General features: G+C 39.5%; 1 protein-coding gene across 2 annotated transcripts in view; it reads right to left on the bottom strand.

Annotated features, from left to right (window-relative positions):
* Window positions 1-468: 468 nt before the first annotated feature.
* Window positions 469-19,225, bottom strand: part of slc1a2b (solute carrier family 1 member 2b) — a 90,548-nt gene continuing 71,791 nt past the window's right edge. Inside the window, exons 9-11 of one of the 2 annotated variants that reach the window (XM_051689446.1) lie at window positions 16,347-16,481; window positions 15,850-16,084; window positions 469-1,731 (exon numbers count right to left, since the gene is read on the bottom strand). In XM_051689446.1, the coding sequence (XP_051545406.1) occupies window positions 1,660-1,731; window positions 15,850-16,084; window positions 16,347-16,481 (442 nt within the window). In that variant the 3' untranslated portion in view covers window positions 469-1,659. The remainder of the gene's footprint in view (window positions 1,732-15,849; window positions 16,085-16,346; window positions 16,482-19,225) is intronic. The other variant, XM_051689447.1, reaches the window with a different exon arrangement.

Here is a 19,225-nt window from a genome sequence, read left to right as displayed (position 1 = left end):
TATTTCAGTTTAATATTTAAGAGAGGAGAGATACCCAAAGGAACATTGCTGAGCCATATGAATAAGAAGCTGTCCGTCACGTTGTTAAACGAATCAGGTCAGAGTAAACTAGTTAACGAAAACCTTATTTGATTGGTTACTGGAAGCAGGCAGACCCACCTTCCCTCTCCCGCTGGGAAAACTCTTTTCAGGGAGAAATTTGTGCCAAAAGTGTGAACGCAACAAAAGGGAAAACAGAACAGTGTATGTCGGATTATTTCTGGAAAATACTGATGCCAAAAACACAAGTCATTTACACATTTGCAGTAGTTTATTTTACACATACAGACTCATTCTACGCATTTTGCTGTTCATGACACCCTTTCTTTGCTTACATATCTCTGATTGCAGGCTTGCAGTGTTTTTGGCCATGTTTAGATGCAAAAACGCGAAAAAAGCAAGAAAAAGGAAGCCAGAAGAATACACACATTTATACCACATACCACATTTACTTTGTGTTAATATGCAATTACAGATTCACAACACATGAATTACACTTATGCAAAGCATTAAAGTATTGCTAATATTTCTGTTTCTTACACCTTTACAAAACTTATTTCTACTTTTTGTTTAACTTAATAAATTAAAAAAATATTTTTACGCTAGCAATTTGATTTACGCTTTCACAAATCTTACTCTATGCATACACATTTTTCTATCATGCTTGTAACTTCATTTGTGCTTTTACAAATCTTACTCTGTGCATGCAGATCATTTAGGCACTATTTGACCTTTATAGGTTCACCACAAAACAATGTATAAAATAATGCAATTTAAAAATATGCTGTTCAGGAATGTAGAAAGTTCCATTAACTGTTTTTCACACTGGTGTATGACATGCACATGCACAGGCTTTGTTTTGGTTGTACAACAAAAATAGACAGTTTGTGCTTTTACATGAACTTAAAATAAGGCGCACATTGCATATTTAAGTACATTTCAGTAAATCTGAATGAGGTTAAGGGCTTTTTAAAGACCTTAAACGGTAGACTGATAATGTGCTTGAAAGGATCTTTTGCTTTTGTGCATGTGTGCTACAGGCTCACCAACATACAGCTAATGAGCAACACCCTATCATCCATTCTATTCTTGACAGAACAGAAATGATCCCACCCCTTTGAGCAATGTGATAAAGCGGAGGGGGAGGGTTTACATCTAAACATGCTTGTGCTTTAAGTTCCATCTGTCTGCATTCGCCTCCGTCTCTACATTTGTATCCTAGCAACACCACATTACTCTATGAGAGTAATGCTTAAATGCAGCTGGTAGGGTAATGACTCTGCATGAAATAAATCTAGTGAACTGAGTTATTTGTGAATTTTCCCCTTATGAAAAACCCCTCCACACCATACATAGATTTGGAATTTCATATATATATTTACATATATTAGCATCATGAATAATTTACATAACTGCCTCATATTATCACTTCAGCTGCATGTGTGAGCTTTTGGCCTCATAATCTTGTGTTACTTCAGACAACCAGAATATATTGTTAAACATGTTAGAAAAGGGATAAAAAAACAAAACAAACAAACTACAAAACCCATCATTTGTGCATGACAGTAGGTCTGTTTTTTTTTCTCCACATTTTGGGTGCCGGGGGTCTGTGTGCTTGCATTAATTGTTTTTCCATGGTTCTTCCTCAAGTGTATGCTCTGCAGTTGAGCCGTTTGTGGCTGCCAAGGTTACCTGAAACAGTTATCAACAAAATCTGAGTGCAAAGTCCTGTGAATGTTCAATATATGTACAATGTATGTACAATACATGTGAATCCTGTCTGGAGGTTTAAAGCAAATGGAGTCTTTAAACAATATGGTTCACATTCACACATTAATTTTCCTTTTCTTAGTACAGAAATTATCCTAAAAGTAGACTCCTTTCAGGAGACAATTGTATAAAATATTAAGATTATTACATAGATTGCAAGGTGCTAGTTTAAAAACCTCACTTTCATTAAAATTGTTAGAATGTTCAGCATTCAAAATCAAACTTCCGGTGATGATGTCATAATGGTCTGTTTGTTTCAGCATTTGATATAAGGTGGGTGTCTCTCCCTGTCTCTTTGGCTTTTTTTCTGAATCATTTTACTTAAAACCAACTTGCCAACCTATTTGGTAATGACATACAAAATTACATTTTAAATATTTAACTGCTTTACCTACATGAGAACATTCAATGACAAATACACAGATTGATCTATGATATACGGAAGCCCTGAACAGCAGGGTGAAAAAAAAATAAAAAACATATCACAAGGTGAACTTTTTCTTGGGTGTCTTAGCAAAAAAGTTTCTCCACAATTTTTTTTTCCTCTGCCAAATTTTTTTTTCTTTCTCTGAAATGTTTTTTTCTCTGAATTTATTTTCTTTTTTTCTGTGAATTCTTTTTTATTCTACCTAAATATACCTTTTAGACCATCAAATAGCCAGCTGCCTGATGGCACCCGCTTACTAGCATAGTTTGGACAAACAGAGCTGAAATGTGCTTATAAAAATCTTCACTTCGTTTCTGCTGAAAAAGGAAAGTAATACATATTTGGTAAGAATGCTTAAAGGTAAGTAAATCATGAGAGAATTTTCATTTGTGGGTGAAGTAACCCTTTAAAATGGCTGACTCCCTGATCAGTGCCCTGATTAGCTGATTGAGACGCAGCTAGTGTCTTTGTTTAGGCAGTAAATAGTGTTTATCACAAGGGAAATTTAAGAAAATCTTAAATTAAAAAAAGTTTTGGAACCCAGCCGCTTCTGTCAAGTGTGGTGTACGTGTAACGTTTAACACCTTATATCTCACACAACTTGTGTCAAAGGTGTTTCAGGTCAATTTCTCAGCAGTTTGGGTGTAAGACTCAAAGATACGGGACAAACAATAATGAAACAGTTTGTTCTCTTAAATATACCTAGTGGTGAAGGTCATCAAACAGTCAGAAATAATGCTGCCTTCACGTGCTATCGAAATTATCTAAATACGAGTTTCCCACTCAGAAATTGCACATGAACGACTCCTCAAGTCGTAATTACAACTAGGAATCTCAGAAATAATTTTGAAACCCAAGTTTCCGAGGTGTGAGGAGTCATAAACTTTCAACATGGCAGAGGAGAGTATGGTTTCTGTAGTGAAAGACAAGTTTTATTTATTTTTCTAAACGGCTAATTGTTAGCACTTGCCGTTTCGGTCATATTAATTTATGTATATCAGCAACCATTTGATGCATGTTGTACATTTTGGCACCATGAATATAGCTTGCATTTGACAAAAATTCAATTATCGTCAGCAAGCTACTTGAGTAACTTGTATTATGGCAGAGGTTCTCAACCCTTTTCCTGGAGACCCCCCCCCCCCAACACTACACATTTTGTATATCTCTCTAATCAAACACACCTGATTCAACTCACCAGCTTGTTAGTTGAGACTCCAAGACCTGAACTGGGTGTGTCAGAAAAGGGAGATATACAAAATGTGGGGGGGAATGGGGTTGAGAACCACTGTATTGTGGTATCAAAATAAAAGTCCCTCAAGAAATATGTATGACTGAACCTGAGTCCATGTTTCCTGTTCTTTCCGACAACAAAGCACTTGAATGCCTATACTACTTCACCCACCTTGAGAACTTGGCAGTACAACACTGCAGATGTTGTTAAACTTTGTATGACAAATTGTTTGCTATGTTACTCATTTGTAAGTCGCTTTGGATAAAAGCATCTTCTAAATGACTAAATGTAAATGTCAACACAACATACTCCTAATTACCACTTCTGATGGCACATGTAGGCAGCATAACTTTAGGTTACTCACATAACCCTGGTTCTCTGATAACAGGAGTGAGGTATTTCACTATGGGATATCACCTTGGGGGCCACGTCTTGTCAGCTGACAGACCAATCACAGCAGTGACAGGGGAGCACCACCTCCCTCATAAGTCACTGCCACAGGTCCCTTCTTCATTCTCGACATACAGGTGCATCTCAATAAATTAGAATGTTGTGGAAAAGTTCATTTATTTCAGTAATTCAACTCAAATTGTGAAACTCGTGTATTAAATAAATTCAATGCACACAGACTGAAGTAGTCTAAGTCTTTGGTTCTTTTAATTGTGATGATTTTGGCTCACATTTAACAAAAACCCACCAATTCACTATCTCAAAAAATTAGAATACATCATAAGACCAATAAAAAAAACATTTTTAGTGAATTGTTGGCCTTCTGGAAAGTGTGTTAATTTACTATATATGTACTCAGTACTTGGTAGGGGCTCCTTTTGCTTTAATTACTGCCTCAATTCGGCGTGGCATGGAGGTGATCAGTTTGTGGCACTGCTGAGGTGGTATGGAAGCCCAGGTTTCTTTGACAGTGGCCTTCAGCTCATCTGCATTTTTTGGTCTCTTGTTTCTCATTTTCCTCTTGACAATACCCCATAGATTCTCTATGGGGTTCAGGTCTGGTGAGTTTGCTGGCCAGTCAAGCACACCAACACCATGGTCATTTAACCAACTTTTGGTGCTTTTGGCAGTGTGGGCAGTTGCCAAAGCCTGCTGGAAAATGAAATCAGCATCTTTAAAAAGCTGGTCAGCAGAAGGAAGCATGAAGTGCTCCTAAATTTCTTGGTAAACAGGTGCAGTGACTTTGGTTTTCAAAAAATACAATGGACCAACACCAGCAGATGACATTGCACCCCAAATCATCACAGACTGTGGAAACTTAACACTGGACTTCAAGCAACTTGGGCTATGAGCTTCTCCACCCTTCCTCCAGACTCTAGGACCTTGGTTTCCAAATGAAATACAAAACTTGCTCTCATTTGAAAAGTGGACTTTGGAACACCGGGCAGCAGTCCAGTTCGTCTTCTCCTTAGCCCAGGTAAGACGCCTCTGACGTTGTCTGTGGTTCAGGAGTGGCTTAACAAGAGGAATACGACAACTGTAGCCAAATTCCTTGACATGTCTGTGTGTGGTGGCTCTTGATGCCTTGACCCCAGCCTCAGTCCATTCCTTGTGAAGTTCACCCAAATTCTTGAATTGATTTTGCTTGACAATCATAAGGCTGTGGTTCTCTCGGTTGGTTGTGCATTTTTTTCTTCCACACTTTTTCCTTCCACTCAACTTTCTGTTAACATGCTTGGATACAGCACTCTGTGAACAGCCAGCTTATTTGGCAGTGAATGTTTGTGGCTTACCCTCCTTGTGAAGGGTGTCAATGATTGTCTTCTGGACAACTGTCAGATCAGCAGTCTTCCCCCATGACTGTGTAGCCTAGTGAACCAAACTGAGAGACCATTTTGAAGGCTCAGGAAACTTTTGCAGGTGTTTTGAGTTGATTAGCTGATTGGCATGTCACCATATTCTAATTTTTTGAGATAGTGAATTGGTGGGTTTTTGTTAAATGTGAGCCAAAATCATCACAATTAAAAGAACAAAAGACTAAGACTACTTCAGTCTGTGTGCATTGAATTTATTTAATACACGAGTTTCACAATTTGAGTTGAATTACTGAAATAAATGAACTTTTCCATGACATTCTAATTTATTGAGATGCACCTGTATATCTTCTCCATGCAGCTGCAAGGAGGGAAGTGTAGTGAGATACCTCACTCCTGTTATCAGAGACCCGGGGTATGTGAGTAACCTAAATATCTCTTTTTTAACATCTGTTCGGTATCTCACTATGGGATATAGTCAACTCCCGTATTTCAGATATGCTGTCCAAAGTGGACCAGTCAACCGACTTGTAGTGTCCAATGAAGAAGAAACCAATCAAATTCCCAAGGAATGGATAGGTCAAAACAAAGAACACCCTTGTGCTTACACTGTATTATTGTTTTTTTATTTATATTTATTTTTATTTTTTTGTACACATTGGTAGATTGGCTACCCACACCAAGGACTGTATGAGCCAATGATGGCTCTGTAACATCCAGTCTATAAAATTGGACAAAAGTGTGAGGCGACGCCCAACTTGCAGCTGCACAAATGGCTTGGACTGAAACGACCCTAAACAGTGCCCATGAGGTAGTCATGTCACTGATAGAATGAGCTCTCAAGCCATCCAGAGGTCACAAACCCAGACAATTATAACTTAATATAATAGCCTCCACTACCTAATGAGACAGCCACTCTTGTGATATAGGTCTGCCTTTATGAGAATCAGCCTAAAAGCCGATTACTCTTACTAGATGCCTTCGTTCTTTCCACGTACAAATGTAGAGTATGAACTGGACAGAGACAATTAAGCCGCTCTTCCTCTGATGAGGAATAAGGCAGCGGGTGAAAATCCTGCAAGTCCACTGGCTTACAGCTAAGTGTGGAGTCCCTCACCTTAGTTACAAAGGCTGGATTCATCTTAAGAGTAACTCTCGACAAATCCAGAGCAAAACGCAAACAAGAGTGATGAACCAACAAAGCATGGAAGTTCGCTAACTTACTTTGTGGTTGTCAGAGCCAATGATCAGTATGACTCAATGATCATATTCTCTTATTCTTATTAGAGTTGAAGCGATTAGACTCAGTTGTAGAAATGCATAGAGTAGTGTGTTTGGCAAAAGATGCGTTAAAGCATCCACACCCACAGGAGCACCATCTCTTGCCAGAGAGAAGAACAGAAGACAATGAGCGTTTTCATGCGATGCGAAGAGATCTATGGCAGCTCGCCCACGACGGAGCACAGAGAAGTAGATTGTCCAGATAAGCAGACACTCTGAGACATGTTAATCTCAGCAGCATTAGCGCTGCCTCCACACACTTGCTGAAAACTCTTGAAAACTTATTGAAAACTTCAATAAAAATCTGAAAGGCATCATTAAAAACTTTTAGGCTACACCCTGATAGGCAAACCTGAGGAATTTTCTGTGTAACAGATAAATCCCTAAATGAAAATATGCATCCTTCTGATTGACTGACGTAAACCAGTCTATGGGATGAATAAACTGAAAGAGAGTTTTGAGCATAAGCATTTTGAACTGTACCTTCTGAGGTGTTTGTTGAGATTTGGCATATACAGAATGGAATGGAAACCCCCTTCCCTCCTCTTTCGGAGATGATGAAATACCTGGAGTAAAAGCCCTGATGGCTGTCTTCCTTCAGCACCACCCTTATTGCTTTCTTACTCAACAAATTGGCTATTTCTTCATCCAAAATCTGAACTGACTCCCCCTCTGCTGTTGACATTAACACCCTGTTGAAAGGGGGTGGTTTTACAGTGAACTGCAGCCAATAACCACATTTGATCATAGATATAACCCAGATGTGAACTGTGCATGCAAGCTCTCTCTCACTGATAGCACAATCTAGTTGTGGAGCTGGGGACTCAGCTCTAAATTGGACTTTTATGTTTGTAAGTTTGTGTGCTTATTTTCACACAATGCTATGCCCTCGGCCCACTGCCTGGAAGCACAGAGAAGAGATTTATTTTTGTTACACACTTGCTTTTGTGTAAACCGTCCTCCTCTCTTTTCTGACCCTGTGGGTGGAGAAGGGATGCAAACTGGGAGGCACTGGGTGAACTGGTGCCAACACTCCCGTTAAACCTTTGTCCAGGAACTGTGCACTACCAAACTTACCGTTTGACTCCTCTTCCGTGTCCTGTTGGCTCTCTTCCTGAGCGAGGTGTGCCACAGAGACTCTGCGAGTACTGTTCACCCACTCCACATCCTGTATCAGACCACTAGTTAGGCTGCCCTTCTTTTCTTGCTCCCCTAAGGGTTAGACAGGTGATGTTTAACCGCCACTGCTGCAAAAGATGTCTTGCCTCTCTGCTGCAGCTGTGTTGGCTGTGCTCCTCCCTGCACTGATTGCTGGGGTTGGGAGCAGGTTTAAAAATTAAACCCAGACTGCCCACCTCTGAATTGGGTTGGGAACAAACCAGAATTTGCCGGCTGAGGGGCTTGAGCAGTGAACTTCTGGGGAAGGCAAGTTTCAAAAGCTCCACCATCCTTCTTTCTTAAATCACACTGCTGCCACATTATGGACACTGTAGCCCTGAAAAGGGCTTTCAGTTACACCGGGGCATCCAGAAAGTCTGTCTCCTCCCTCTCAGACAAGCTAGACAAACCCAGTCAAAGATCCCATTGCGGCCCCTCTCGACGTACGCAGATTTAGATCTGTAATGACACAGATCTCTTCCCACAGCACAGAATCCGCCACCCACGCAACAATTTGCCTCCCCATCTCCCCCATTAGCTCAGCTTGATAAGGTATAAGGAGCGAGGTGGTATTAAGTGCATTAATGGCTAGGGCTGAAGACCGGTGTATCTTTGAAATATGGAGGCCGATAGTGTTTATGTCTGTACCGGCAATGATGGGGGAGCAGAAGCAAAGGTTTCCCAGCAATCGGGATGGAGATGATTCGCAACCAATATTTAACGGGGGTGGGGGGTGGTTGGGGTGGCTGGGCTAGACATTCCCAAATCCACCATATCGCTTACGTCCAGCCTGGATAAGCCTTTCAGAACCCTGTGCGAAAAAGGTTTGTCCCAAAAACATAGCATCTCCCCAACACACGAAGGAATGGCTGGAATAAGATGCTTGACCGGCGAGCGTGGGATGGCAGACGTTTACCTTTGTGCAAATCTCTCTCCGTACTCTGGCACCACCTGCTGTGACAGCCAGTCATTGGAGAGCTTGGCCGCCGCCTGTCTGCACATTTTAATAAGATCCAACTCTCCGGGGCCTGGGTAGCTCCGCGAGTATTGACGCTGACTACCACCCCTGGAGTTGCGAGTTCAAATCCAGGATGTACTCAGTGACTCCAGCCAAGTCTCCTAAGCAACCAAATTGGCCTGGTTGCTAGGAAGGGTTGAGTCACATGGGGTAACCTCCTCGTGGCTACAATTAGTGGTTCTCACTCTCAGTGGGGCATGTGGTAAGTTGTGTGTGGACTCGCGGAGAGTAGCATTAGCCTCCACATGCTGTGAGTCTCCGCGGTGTCATGCACAATGAGCCACATGATAAAATGCGCGGATTGACTGTCTCAGAAGCAGAGGCAACTGAGACTTGTCCTCCACCATCCAGATTGAGGTGAGTAACCATGCCACCACGAGGTCCTACTAAGTAGTGGGAATTGGACATTCCAAATTGGGGAGAAAAGGGGATGAAAATAAAAAAAAAATTACAAAATAATCCAACTCTTCCTGGACAGGGAATGGGAATCCAATGTGCTGTCTGGTTGGGAAGAAGGATTAACAGGGCAAATAGTGTCCTCCTCATCCTTCTTCCCATTGTCCTCCAAAAGATAATCATAGTCATAAACCTCCTCTTCCTCCTCTCTTTACCCTGCCAAAGGGACTGATTCAAAGAGGGGAAGAAGGTGAAGAGAGACTTCATCCATCAGAACCCCCACTGGGCCGTTCCTGAGTCTGGGGATAGGATTCTTCCTCTGTGGACAGCGGAGAAAAACAGGGATCCCCATTATTCATGGTCACAACCCAAAACTTGCAACAATAGAGTGGTGTGGGCAACACTCGGGATTAGTGAGTGTGGCTTGTGCATGTCTGACCCACAGACGGGCCATACACAGTGGGCGGGAATCCTTTGGAGAAATCAGCGATCAACGTGCGCATGTCTGGGAGGGATCCTTCCTCTTCACTCCTCTGCTCGAAGAGAGTCTCAAACTTAGAATACATGAATCAAGTTCACCACGACATGCCACTTGGTTTAGTGATGCTCTTTTATAAAATGTGAATAGACCAGACGATCAGTCACACCACCACAACCTGCTGGAGAGTATGAAGCTATAACAGCTTAATATGTAATAAAGATAGTAGAATAAATATTTACCCTGACAGTAAATATCCTCACAGAAGAATAACCATGTTCTGTGGTGTACCTGAATGACTCGTCTAACAAATCGTTTAGCGACCACTCCACTGCAAGCCCTGCTATGGATAGCTTCCAATGATCTCAATGGGGAAGAGACAGAGAAAGAAGAGACCTGTGGCACTGACTTACAGTGCATTCAGAAAGTATTCAGACCCATTCATTTATTTCACATTTTGTTATGTTTCGGCCTTATGCTAAAATGCTTTAAATTCTTTTTTTCACATCAATCTACACTCCATACCCCATAATGACAAAGTAAACCCAGATTTGTTATAACTTTATTTATTAATTAAAAAAAAAAAAAAAAATCACATTGACATAAGTATTCAGACCCTTAACTCAGTACTTAGTTGAAGCACCTTTGGCAGTGATTACTGCCTCAAGTCTTTTTGGGTATGATGCAAAAAGCTTTACACGCCTGAATTTGGGAATTTTATGCCATTCTTCTCTGGAGATCCTCTCAAGCTCTGTCAGGTTGGATGGGGACCGATGGGGGCCATTTTCAGGTCTCTCCAGAGATGTTCCATTGGGTTCAAGTACGGGCTCTGGCTGGGCCACACAAGGACATTCAAAGAGTTGTCCTCTAAGCCACTTTTGCATTGTCTTGGCTGTGTGCTTAGGGTCATGACCTGTTGGAAGGTGAAACTTCAGCACAGTCTGAGGTCCTGAGCGCTCCTGAACAGGTTTTCATTAAGGATATCTCTGTATTTTGCTGCGTTCAGCTTTCCTTCAACCCTGACCAGTCCCCCAGTCCCTGCCAATAAAAAACACCCCACAGCATGATGCTACCACCACCATGCTTCACTGTTTTTGTATTATGCAGGTGATGAGCGGTTCCTGGTTTTCTCCAGACATGATGCTTGGAATTGAGGCCAAACAGTTCAATCTTTGTTTCAACAGACCAGAGAATCTGGTTTCTCACAGTCTGAGAGTTCTTTAGGTGCTTTTTTACAGATTCAAGTTGGCTTTTATGTGTCTTGCACTGAGTAAAGGCTTCTGTCTGTCCACTCTGACATAAAGCCCAGATCGGTGGAGTGTTGCAGTGATGGTTGTCCTTTTGCAAGTTTTTTGACCATCGGGTTCTTGTTCACATTTCTTACCAGGACCTTCTTCCCTGATTGCTCAGTTTGGCCAGGTGGCCAGCTCTAGGAAGAGTCCTGGTTGTTCCAAACTTCTTCCATTTAAGAATTACAGAGGCCACTGTTCTCTTGGGAACCTTCAATGCAGCCGAAATGTTTTTGTAGCCTTCCCCAGATCTGTGCCTTGACACAATCCTGTCTCTGAGCTCTGCAGGCAGTTCCTTTGACCTCATGGCTTGGTTTTTGCTCTGATATGCATTTTCAGCTGTGAGATCTTATATAGACCTTATGAGACTTTATATGTGTGCCTTTCCAAATCATGTACAATCAATTTAATTTTCCACAGGTGGACTCCAATCAAAGTGTAAAAACATCTCAAAGATAATCCAGAGAAATTGGATGCACCTGAGCTAAATTTAAGGTGTCATAGCAAAGGGTCTGAATACTTCCACTATGTCAATGTGATATTTCAGTTTTTAATTTGTAATAAATAAAGTTATCAAAAATAACTTTTTTTCTTTGTCATTATGGGGTAAAAAAATAACGTAAAGCATTTTAGCATAAGACTGCAACATAACAAAATGTAAAAAAAATGAAGGGGTCTGATTCCTTTCTGAATGTACTGTATGTGAAGGAGGTACGGCACCCCTATCACTGCTGTGATTGGTCTGTCAGCTGGCAAGATGTGGTGTCATTGGTGCTTCGGGATCAGATGCACCCAAGGTGATATCCCAGGTGAGATACCGAACGGATGCTAGATAGACAACCCCCGTTGTCACACTTGAAAATGAATGCAATATGAAACATATGTAACCTGAGGTATAAGACTCTAACATTATATGTTTTTTTCTTGATTAAGATTTGCAAAAAATTCTTGTTATTGTATTATACTATAGGTACATCTCAAGAGAGCAGCTCAGAAAATGGAGCACAAGTGGAAGAGTACAAAATTAGAGGTTTTTCATGGTGCTTGAAGGGATAGTGATAGGGATAGAAAGGCTCTAAAAGCTGCCAGGTCTGCATATTTTAGCAAACTCATAGAAAATAACCACAATAATCCTTTCCTGTAATCTCAGAACCTCTTAATATTATTAACTCCTCATTATCCTTAGGGCATGTCCAAAGAAACTTTAAGATTAGGCAGTTATCAAACTGCTTACTAAGAAACCACAGCTTATTCTATCAAAAAGACTCGAGATTGTTGGAATGAATACAAACAAAAAGATACTTATATCATTTGGCATAAGCCCCGTCCTATGGTTCAGCACTCCGATGCTTGCTTGAACCGCCAGATCCTGCCAGAGACAATGTGGGCAGGGGAGTGAAGCTTACCCCCACCCAGGATGGGACCTAAACCGGTGGTGATGGGGTGGAGGGGGGTGAAAACAATGCAAACAATGTATGCAAAGTATGCAAACAATGTGAGGCAGCTGAGCAGAGGCTATATTGTGATTGGATGGATGCCTGAGAGAATGAATCCTGAGATCTTCCTGCTAGAACTACAATTAAGCTTACATATCCTGGAGAGTTGGGTAGTTATACACCAATCTCCCATTTCATGTTACTTTCTCTTCCCTTTTCAATTTCAACAGACTCCTTACAGTCCTTGACTATGACTCAAAAGTGATATAGGAATTAATGCCTGCACATGAATAGTTGGGTTTGGTCCAGGTAAAACAGTAGTTTATGCTATGAATAATTAAATTAAATTAAATTAAATGTAAATATTGGCTATAACAAGATGATATTAAATGTACATAACTGGAATTGCATACCTGTATGTAATTATCATGAAAATAAAAACAAATATAACAAATAATCATGACGTAAATTTTTACAACACAGGCTGGGTAACTAATGTCATATGTTATTTTACGATGCAGTAATGGCTATTATTCAAACCAGTATGTAGATTTCTTGTTATTAAGTAGACATTAAGCACTTAATTACGGGAGCGGTCTTGTCAAAAAGGTGTTAAACTGAGGCTGACAATAGTGTACAATGGCTTTTCAATTATCAAAATACAGTATATTTATACAGTATAATTTATTAGGCTAAATGTCCCATTGGTGGCTCTTGTTAATTTACAAACATTCTACTTCGATAACAATTCTTTTGGGAAAAGCTCTGTATAGAGATTAAGTACTATTAACGTGTGACTAACTGTGTACTTAGCGCTTAAGGGAAACCCAGCCTTCTGAGTGTTGGACTGGCTAATGATTATTTGAAGTGCAGCCTGCACTGGTTATGCCATCCCAATGTCATTCACCCCTGCCTCTTTCATTTTAATATAATTAAAATTCCTTTTAATTGCCTCCATTTCAATTCCATATAAAATGGTGTGCATATACTAAGCTGTTATGCACAGTACGCTATATATTTAAGTATCAGGACAGCTTTTGTTTGGTGTGTTTTAAACATAAATAACGTAAATAAAAAAAGCAAGATAATGAAGTAGCCTGTATGATTCCTTATTAGATTATCTAATTATCTAATTATAGGCCAACTATTAAATTAGTTGAGGTCTAATCCTGGGCTCAGATTTCTTAAATCTGGGAGGGGCTACAAATCCGTGGGTACAGTTTGCAAAACCGTGGGTACGGAATGCGAAACCACGGGTACAGTTTATGAATCTGTGGGAACGGATTGCAAAATTGAGGGTACGGTTTACAAATGTGAGAGTTCATATTAATAAACTGAGGTTTATAGGCATGGTTTATAAAACTGAGAGTACGGATTGCAACATCATAAAAAATGCACCAAGATGCCTAAAAAAGAAAATTGTACCAAATAATTTTTTTTTCACCTTGCAGTTCAGGGTTTTTGTAATAATATGCTATAAAACACAAACATTTTCCATTACGATAAACAATAACAAGGTACTTTTTTTTTTTTTTTACATTTGTGAGTGGTTACTTTGCAAAGCTTCTACAATGGTTTGCATTTTTATATAAATCTGGTTAGTTTTTGTTAATATTGATTAACATCAGAGCATGCAAGCACAACAGACAGCAGCATAACAGGAGCAGACTTTATATCACACACCAACAGTTAAATTAACTTAAATCTCATTGACAACTGAATGTGTTGAACCACTGGTTTTCACAACAAATTTGGCAAAATTGTCAAGCCCTCTATAGCACACGCTATGAAATAAATATTTTTAAATTTTTTTTTTTTTTCTTGCATAAAATGGGCCTCAATATCAAAACACATTTAAAAAGATAGTAATTTAATATTATAATTGTATGTGTGTTGCTTGGAGGTAACATTGTGTGATAATAGAAAGAAAATTATTTTTATTTATTTAAAGTTTAAATGTATCTTTTTCTTTGTTAAAATAACTTATCCTATCCAAACTTAATATGCAGAGACAACTATAAGAAAGCCATTCATAGGTTAAATTTCTTGAAAACTGTATAAGGGCTATGTATAACTGTATAAGTCTCATTAGTGCTATGAAAATACCTCTGTTTTGAGCGAACCATCTATACAAACACAATAACATTGACTCAACCAATGACATGCGTTCATTCTTTGTTTTCATTCTTTGTTTTCTCTTTGTTTGACCAAAAGATTTTAGAGGGAAATAATACCCTGACAAATTTTGTGAGATTCACCCAAAAGTGTCTTCAGTCTCAGACAGTGTTTTTTGTTTCTTCACCACTGTAATCAAATGTTGATCATCAGTTTAGGCCAGTTTGGCTTAAATGAATAATGAATTAACTTGAATCACTCATTACAAAAGTAATAAAGAAAGCATCAAAGCTGAATTATATTTTGATGCAGTTTCCAGTTTATTATTAAACCCACTGAGCTGAATTTACAAAGGGAGATATGTTTCATTTAAATATATATATATATTTAATATTGTACTGTACATATATATATATATATATATATATATATATATATATATATGTACAGTACTGTATAATGAATATAATATTAGCTAAAAGCTGCACTATTAAGATTTTTTGGTTAAAATTGAACAGATTGCCATTATTGATTGAGTACATAAACAATCAGTGTGTAGTGTCAGAAAAGCGATTTAAGTGTAAAATTAATTGAAATATGTAACTAAGAGTGTATTTTATCTTCCTCAAAGCAAGTAATATTTCTGTTTCAAATGTTAATCGTATAACATAATATCAACATGAAAATAGCATGTAATGACTCCGGCTCCAGTCAGGGCGGATTTAGGCATGGCGGCCGGGGAATGGGCGACAACCCCCCTCCCCCGGTCAACAACTTTGCGGGCGTGTTGAAGCGGGTTTCACCCAGGGCGCCATACAAGCTAGAACCGCTACTGGCTCCAGTCATGATCACACACAGTCGATGTCCAGGTGGCTCAAATTGGGAAATTCATCCACCAGAAGAGCAGTGCTGAAACACTACTGACTTAATGTATTCTTCTGCAACTTGCTTTCAGTTTTAAGTTTCAACCACAGATGTCGATAGAGAGCACAAAGTTACGTAGTGTAGCTTTAACCTACTTCTAATTAAAATAATCTTTTGAAATATGACATACGTATCTGTCACATGTACTATGACTTGAGAAGAATCTTGAGAAGAACAGAGAAATGCATTGTAAATGTTGGACAAAAGGATTTATGTGAATTGACTGTATTTATCATAATGCACTTATTAATTTGTTTGGTATAGATTTTACAGCACGTTGCTCACAAATACACATTGCTGTAGAGTATATGTAATAGTAAATGAAAAAGACACAAAATCTGCTCCAAGAAAACAAATATTAGTACATATGTGCACATATACAAAACATATATGTACATACACACATTAACGTAAATATATATACATACAGAAACATGCAAAACACATGAGAAAGAGAGGCGTATAGTGCATGCAATGATCTGTTATACTGAAGTCTCTACGTCCGTAAGCGTGACTTGTACCTTGCAATCATCTACCAAGACTGAATTTTGAGCAGCAAAGACGCACTGGTTGGAGTTGTTTTCATGATGGTTTTTGAGGTCATCGTAGTAGGACTGGGTCTTGGTCATCATCTCAATGTCATCGGATTTCCCGTGCTGGGCATCCAGGGCATCCAGCTCCGCCTTGGACAGGTGGTACACAATACCAGCGCCATACGAGTCTCCAACTACATTGACTGAGGTACGGAAACGATCCCTTAAGACAAAAATACAACAGCTGGTAAAAAGAGTAGAATACCCTCAAATATGACAGTGATTAAAACAAATCATTTGCAATTTTGTTTTCATTTAGGTTGCAAAGTATGTTTTCATTTATGTAGCAATAATTTGCATTTTTTGGCTTTCTACCTCAGTTGACAGTCAAAATTTTTAAAGAAATCGAACAAATGTTATAAGTATATTTTCAGCAAATGATTTCACTTAACTGTTCTAAATGAATGTGGATTGAGAATACTCACAGAAGCCAGTCAACAGCTACTAACAGACTGATGTCTTGAGTGGGCAGCCCAACTGCTGTCAGAATGAGCAACATTGTGACCAGTCCAGCACTGGGAATACTGGCCGCTCCAACACTGGCAAGTGTTGCTGTAAGACTAAATGATGGGAATAAGAATGCAGGCACTTATCTTCAATTGAGATTTGCATTTAAGGCATTTAGCAGATACTTCAATCCAGAGTGACTTAGTGCTTTACTTTTTATGTCTTTTAAATTACTTAACAGCTGCTACTACTTAACATGTATATGTTGTATATCATGTTGTACATGATGTGCCTGTATACATACACAGAATTTATGCCATTTAATGATTCTGCCTGACATCTAATCCCCTAACTCTTTAATTATCAGCTCCAAAGGCTGGGCAGCCTGTCAGGCCTTATACAGGCACCTTTCTCCCTTGTAGAGAATAGACCTTATCACAGTAGTGCCATGTTTTATTTTGAAAAGAATAAAAACAAGGCTGAGAGGGATAGACTTACAGTCTTTTAATGGAATGTGCTGCATTTTTAGCTGTATAAAGCTCATATACAGTATCACAACTAATTGTTCACAACTCCTCTTTTATGAAGTTTTTAATCTACTGTTTTTGTATGATGTTTATTTCAATGTTTCATCAGTAGAACAATCCAAAACACTGTAAACAACTGTACAACCCATTTAGGAGACTGTAAATCTATTCCTTACAGCCTTGTTGGCATTCTTGTCAAAAATTTAAGATGGTGCTATTGTGAATACGATACTTAGGGTTACTTGGTTTGATTGCTTGGACCAAACCCGAGTTCGTTTCCTCCACCTCCCCCTGTTCACATCATATTATTTGGGTCCGAACCACGGTCTGATTACGTTATCAACGTCAGTACAAGCGGCAGCTGTTTACCACTGTTACTAGGTAACAACTTGTGAAGACCTGTGTTAATTGAAGTATTAAAGTTTGTCTCTTCGGGTTTACCATGAAAACTTGCCATGCACAGAACAGCACTTGTGTTTGTCTCCCCGGATGCATTGAATGTGCAATGATGTGATGAATATTAGGGTTTGTCTGCCGCGAGCCCATCGATGCATTGCAAGAGATATGAAGAATGTGAGCTGCTCTCTGAAGGGGATTTATTTGGAGACAAGCAGGTATGAGAAATGCATTATACCATAATAATTGCAATCAGGAGCCTGCAAAGACGCAAATTATACGTCATCACAAGCGGATCGCTTCTGTTATTTGGTACAATTGCATATATATCAGCAGCGAACCATACCAGAGTTCACATGAACCATACCCCAGACCACATTTTCAAGCGGACTCGGGTGCGGTTCCCGGATGCGCACCCGAGTTCAGAAAACAGCGTTCACATTATCCAAATGAACCGAACTTTGATGTCATTCGACCCCGGTTGCGCACCAAAAGTGCTAGTGTGAAAGCACCCTTATAAAGCCTGTCTACATAGAATACAAAATTTGTTTTACTTTGGTAAACGCAATATTATATACGGAGTGACTCTTTGAACGAAGTGTACAGTTGAAGTCAGAAGTTTACAGACACTTAGGTTGAAGTCATTAAAACAAATTTTTTAACCAATCCACAGATTTATTATTAGCAAACTATGGTTTTGGCAAGTTGTTTAGGACATCTACTTTGTGCATGACATGAGTAATTTTTCCAACAGTTGTTTACAGAGAGACTGTTTCACTTTTAATTGACTATATCACAATTCCAGTGGGTCAGAAGTTTACATACACTAAGGTAAATGTGCCTTTAAGCAGCTTGGAAAATTCCAGAAAATGATATCAAGCCTTTAGACAATTAGCTTCTGATAGGAGGTGTACTGAATTGGAGGTGTACCTGTGGATGTATTTTCAGGCCTACCTTCAAACTCAGTGCCTCTGCTTGACATCATGGGAAAATCAAAATAAATCAGCCAAGAACTCAAACAAGAAAAAAAATGTGGACCTCCACAAGTCTGGTTCATCTTTGGGAGCAATTTCCAAATGCCTGAAGGTACCACGTTCATCTGTACAAACAATAGTACGCAAGTATAAATACCATGGGACCACACAGCCATCATACCGCTCAGGAAGGAGACACATTCTGTCTCCTAGAGATGAACGTAGTTTGGTGCGAAAAGTGCAAATCAATCCCAGAACAACAGCAAAGGACCTTGTGAAGATGCTAGAGGAAACATGCTAGACAAGTATCTATATCCACAGCAAAACAAGTCCTATATCAACATAACCTGAAAGGTTGCTCAGCTGGGAAGAAGCCACTGCTCCAAAACCACCATAAAAAAGCCAGACTACAGTTTGCACGTGCACATGGGAACAAAGATCTTACTTTTTGGAGAAATGTTCTCTGGTCTACTGAAACAAGATTTGAACTGTTTGGCCATAATGACCATCGTTATTTTTGGAGGAAAAGAGGTGAGGCTTGCAAGCCAAAGAACACCATACCAACCGTGAAGCATGGGGTTGGCAGCATCATGTTGTGGGGGTGCTTTTCTTCAGGAGGGACTGGTGCACTTCACAAAATAGATGGCATTATGAGGAAGGAAAATTATGTGGATATATTGAAGCAACATCTCAAGACATCAGCCAGGAAGTTAAAGCTCAGTTGCAAATGGGTCTTCCAAATGGACAATGACCCCAAGCATACAGTACCTTGAAAGTTGTGGCAAAATGGCTTAAGGACAACAAAGTCAAGGTACTGGAGTGGCCATCACAAAACCCTGATCTCAAACCGATAGAAAATTTTTAGGCAGAACTGAAAAAGATTGTGCGAGCAAGGAGGCCTACAAACCTGACTTAGTTGCACCAGTTCTGTGTGGAGGAATGGGCCAAAATTCCAGCAAC

The sequence above is a fragment of the Myxocyprinus asiaticus genome, chromosome 46, assembly GCF_019703515.2.
Source record: "Myxocyprinus asiaticus isolate MX2 ecotype Aquarium Trade chromosome 46, UBuf_Myxa_2, whole genome shotgun sequence".
Taxonomy (NCBI): Eukaryota; Metazoa; Chordata; class Actinopteri; order Cypriniformes; family Catostomidae; genus Myxocyprinus; species Myxocyprinus asiaticus.
This window is presented reverse-complemented; position numbering and strand designations above follow the sequence as displayed.